Genomic DNA, 4,595 nt, shown 5'->3' with positions numbered 1-4,595 from the left:
TTATGTAAGTTTCAGACAATATCCGAAAAAGATATGTTTCATCAGTTAAATTATTCATAACCAATTATATGATTATAGTTAATTAAAAATATGATATATTTTATAAATTTAATAAAAACTTATTGTTATAATTTTTAGCACATTTAAAATTACAACAATACCTAAATCATAATAATTTTTTATACAATAAATAAATATGGAGTCAAATAATAATAAAACTATGTTTAAGATAAAAATAATGGGGATTAAATGATATTTGTTCTTGATTTAATTAATTTAAAAAATGTAACCGTTGGCCACATTTTTCATCACTACAATGGCAGGTGGCATGGAGGTGTACAAATTTGTTCCAATTAATTTTTCATCTTAAAAAGATATACATATATATATATCAGAACGAAGATGGTGATTGGAAAAAGCCAAATAACATAATAATGATAAAAGTAGGTAGTGGAGTATGGTGCCAATTGAAAGAGCACCAAAGCCCACTGGAATTTGCCTTAATCGCCTTTCTGACTTTTTTAAGTTTCTTCTTCCCTTGTTTTTCACACTGTACGTCTTCCCTTCTCTCTATAAATACAATGCTACTGTTAAGGATTTTGATTAAGAGGTAGAACCAGCTTAGCTATTGCAGATGCATGCAACCATGATTGTAACCCTAAACCTTCTAGGCTTAACTAAAAAATGGCCAATTACTTCTTCTCCTTCTTCTTCCACAACACCGATCTCAAGTGCTTTCTTCATAACTATCGAAGCTTTGGTTTTCATGGCTTTAATTCTTATAATCAAAAGATTACGATCTCCTTTTTGTAAATCCAACCAACATAAGCTACATTCTAAGCAAGGCCCACTCCCTCCGGGTCCTCTTCCATGGCCAGTTATCGGCTCTGTCCCGGAAATGATCTGGAACAAGCCGGTATTTCGGTGGATTCACCAGATCATGAACGAACTTGACACCAACATTGCTTGTATCCGTCTTGGAAATACCCATGTAATCCCAATTTCCTGTCCTAAGATTGCTCGAGAAATCTTGAAAAACCAAGACTCAATTTTCGCATCGAGGCCACTTTCATTCTCTGCCCATACTATTAGCGGTGGTTATTTGACGACCGTTTTATCGCCATTTGGTGATCAGTGGAAGAAAATGAGACGAGTCTTGACATCAGAGATAATTTGTCCAACAAGACACAAGTGGCTCGAAGATAAAAGAGTTGAGGAGGCTGACAATCTCGTCACCTACATATATAACCAATACAAGAATAACAAGAACGTGGACTTGAGAATTGCAACTAGATATTATTGTGGGAATGTGATCAGGCGACTCATGTTTGACAAAAGATATTTCTTCGAGCCAATAGTCGATGCAAACCCGAGTGTCCATGAAATAAATCATGTTGAAGCACTTATAACTGCGCTCGGCTTCACTTACGCTTACTGTATCTCAGATTATTTTCCTGGGTTGGTGGGGCTTGACCTTGATGGCCATGAAAAGATTATAAAAGAAGCTAACAATGTTATTGATAAGTACCATGACCCTATTATTATAGAAAGGGTACAGCAGTGGCGAAACCCTAATGACCCAAACTATGGCGAAAAGGACGTTCATGACCTTCTTGATATTCTTATCACATTGAAGGATTCAAGCGGTGAGCCGCTCTTAACACTAGAAGAGATCAAAGCGCAATCTAGGGTAAGTTGATTTTTTAATTTTCTGCAACCCTTTATTTCTTGTAATATATATATATCAACATAGGCTTAACTAAGGATAAAATTTTATTGTAGGAACTCATTATGGCAGCAGTAGATAATCCATCAAACGTGGTGGAATGGATAATGGCTGAACTGATAAACCACCCCGATGTTCTTCAAAAAGCCATGGAAGAACTTGACAGAGAAGTTGGTAGGGAAAGACTGGTTCAAGAATCAGACATCCCACGTCTCAATTACATTAAATCATGCATTAGAGAAGGTTTTCGACTTCACCCAGTTGCACCTTTCAATGTCCCTCACGTTGCATTAAGCGATACAACTGTTGCTGGCTACTTCATCCCAAAAGGTAGCCACGTGCTGCTCAGTCGCATCGGCCTCGGTCGGAACCCTAATGTTTGGCAATATCCACTTGAATTCAGGCCTGAGCGCCACCTAAATGAATCCTACGAGGTGGCACTAACGGAGCACGATCTTCGATTTATATCATTCACCACTGGACGACGTGGTTGTATTGCGGCATCACTTGGGACTTGCATGACCACCATACTTTTAACTAGGCTTCTTCAAGGGTTTTCATGGAGTTTACTGGGAAAAGAGGGTTCTGTAGATCTCGGCGAAGCAGAAACTGACCTGTTTTTGGCAAAGCCTTTGGTTACACGGGCAGAGCCACGGTTGCCACCACATCTTTATCTAGCATCGAATAACTGATAATCATGGTGGAACATAAAGATATATACACGTACGTGTGTTATCATGTATCCACATATGCATGCGTTTTTTTTTTTTTATCTCAAGTTGTTTATATATGACCTTGTGAATAATTGACATATATGGCATATTCAAGACTTAATGTCTCTATGTCTTAATTTGGAATTATAGATAGTTCTTATAACAATTTACTGTATTTTGAAGATTAAGCACCTCTCTTGTGACTCTTAACCCTCTTTAGCTCTCCTCTCCTCAATCCCTTAGCTCCCACCTCTCCTCAAGTCCACTTTTAAAATCTGAAGCAATTAATTTTATCAAAACTGTCTTTGCATCTAAAATTGATAGTCACATAAATATGTACTAATAAATTACTATTAATTTTTTATTTAATGTTTTAATATAAAAAATAAATTCAGCCTAAGTGATTGTGACTAAGACCGAATTGAAAAAAACCGCTCCAAAATGGACCAAACTAGACCTTATACAGTACGGTCTTTGATTCGGTGTTGAAAGGTCTTTCAATCCTACGTCGGTCTTAGATATATGCAAATCCCTAGTTATATATTTTGATAAATTACTATCGAAAAAAAAAATAAACAATTAGTTTTATAAAATAATAAAAATATATATATTTATCACAAATATTTTATTACTTTATTAATTTATGTTATATTGTTAGTTTTAATACAAAATTAAGTATATCAGTTTTAAAAATAAAATTCTAAACATTAATATTATGATATTTATTTTTCACACTTTTAGAATCATTTTTGAAAATCCATACACACACTATACTTTTTTAGAGTAAAAGAGTGGCCATAGATTAAAGGGGACACAAATAATAGCCAACCAAAAACAAGGGAATAGGAACCTATAAGCAGGTAAGGCAAAGGCTAAAAAGGGCACATAGCCAAAAGGTCAAAAACAACACACAACAGAATAAAAGAAAATCTTAGAACACTAAGACATAGAAAAACACAAGAGCAATGAAGCAAAAACACAACAACAATGCAAAAAGAACAAAAATATAAACAAAAGGAAACATCCTCAGAGAAAGGAAGGAAAAGATAGCAACATAATAGCAATAAAGAACCGTAGGTAGCACAAAGAACCATCAAATCCAAGCAAGAAGGGGCAGATCTCTAGAACAACTTGTATGGCCTAGGAGTCAACCATAGAATTTGTTTTCTTATTCGTGCGGATAGAGAGAATAGATTGACACCTCGAAAGATCATTGACAATAGAGTTCACAATTTGATTTAGCATCTAGGGGATAATATTTTTGTTGATTCAAGTGATAGCCACTAAGAAGTCACTTTCCACAATAATAATAAGATCCCAAGCTTAAACATTAGTTGTAAAAATAATAATAACTTCTTGGATAGCAATAACTCAGCCATGTTATAGTTCATGACACTAATGCTTCTTAAAAAAAAATTAATAAATCTAAACCATCCCCAAGAACACCACCAAGCTTTCCAAGAACAGAAGCATCAACATTAAACTTAAGCTCACCAGAAACTGGGGCATACCGGATGGAGAGTATGAGAATATAATCACATTCTCTTTCACCCGACATCATCTCTAGAGAAAGGAGGAGCTGGTTGAAAGGGCATATATGAAAAGCCTTTATTCGCCATAAAAGTCTAACCCTAAAATCATCAATGATCTCATTAGTCGCCACGAGAATGTTTTTGAAGACTTTGTCATTCTTAACTAGCCACAGACCATGTCACAACAAAAAAAAGAATTTTAATGATCTTAGTGCTACAGGGAGGGTTACCATTATGATTCTAGGTGCTGTAAATGGAGCAAATATTATGGGGAGTAGCCCATTTAACATCCCACCAAGATAAATTATTTTTCCAAACCAACAAATAAGTTATGTAATGCAAAAGCATGTGATCAATATTCTTCCTTAATACCACAAAAAACACATATGCATGGGATTTGTAATCCACAACAAGATTTGTGGAGAAAAGTAAGGACAAGAAGTTTGTAAAGACCCGAACTCTCATCTAGGGTCTTAATCGAACGCACACTATGGAATGATAAAATAATTTAGGGAATATAATCTTATGTAGCAGTTTAAAATAAAAATTACATCCCTTACAAGTCAAATCCAATATCCAATATTCATGAGACCTTTTTAATATCAAAATTAAATACTCGTAATA

General features: G+C 34.9%; 1 protein-coding gene across 1 annotated transcript; it reads left to right on the top strand.

Annotated features, from left to right (window-relative positions):
• Positions 1–484: 484 nt before the first annotated feature.
• Positions 485–2,560, top strand: LOC110806504 (tryptophan N-monooxygenase 2-like). Its single transcript, XM_022031396.2, has 2 exons — positions 485–1,690; positions 1,783–2,560. The coding sequence occupies exons 1-2, from the start codon at positions 635–637 to the stop codon at positions 2,416–2,418; spliced, it is 1,692 nt and encodes a 563-aa protein (XP_021887088.2). The 5' UTR covers positions 485–634; the 3' UTR covers positions 2,419–2,560.
• Positions 2,561–4,595: the final 2,035 nt, after the last annotated feature.

The sequence above is a fragment of the Carica papaya genome, chromosome 6 (genome assembly GCF_054855325.1).
Source record: "Carica papaya isolate Zhongbai chromosome 6, ASM5485532v1, whole genome shotgun sequence".
NCBI lineage: Eukaryota > Viridiplantae > Streptophyta > Magnoliopsida > Brassicales > Caricaceae > Carica > Carica papaya.
This window is presented reverse-complemented; position numbering and strand designations above follow the sequence as displayed.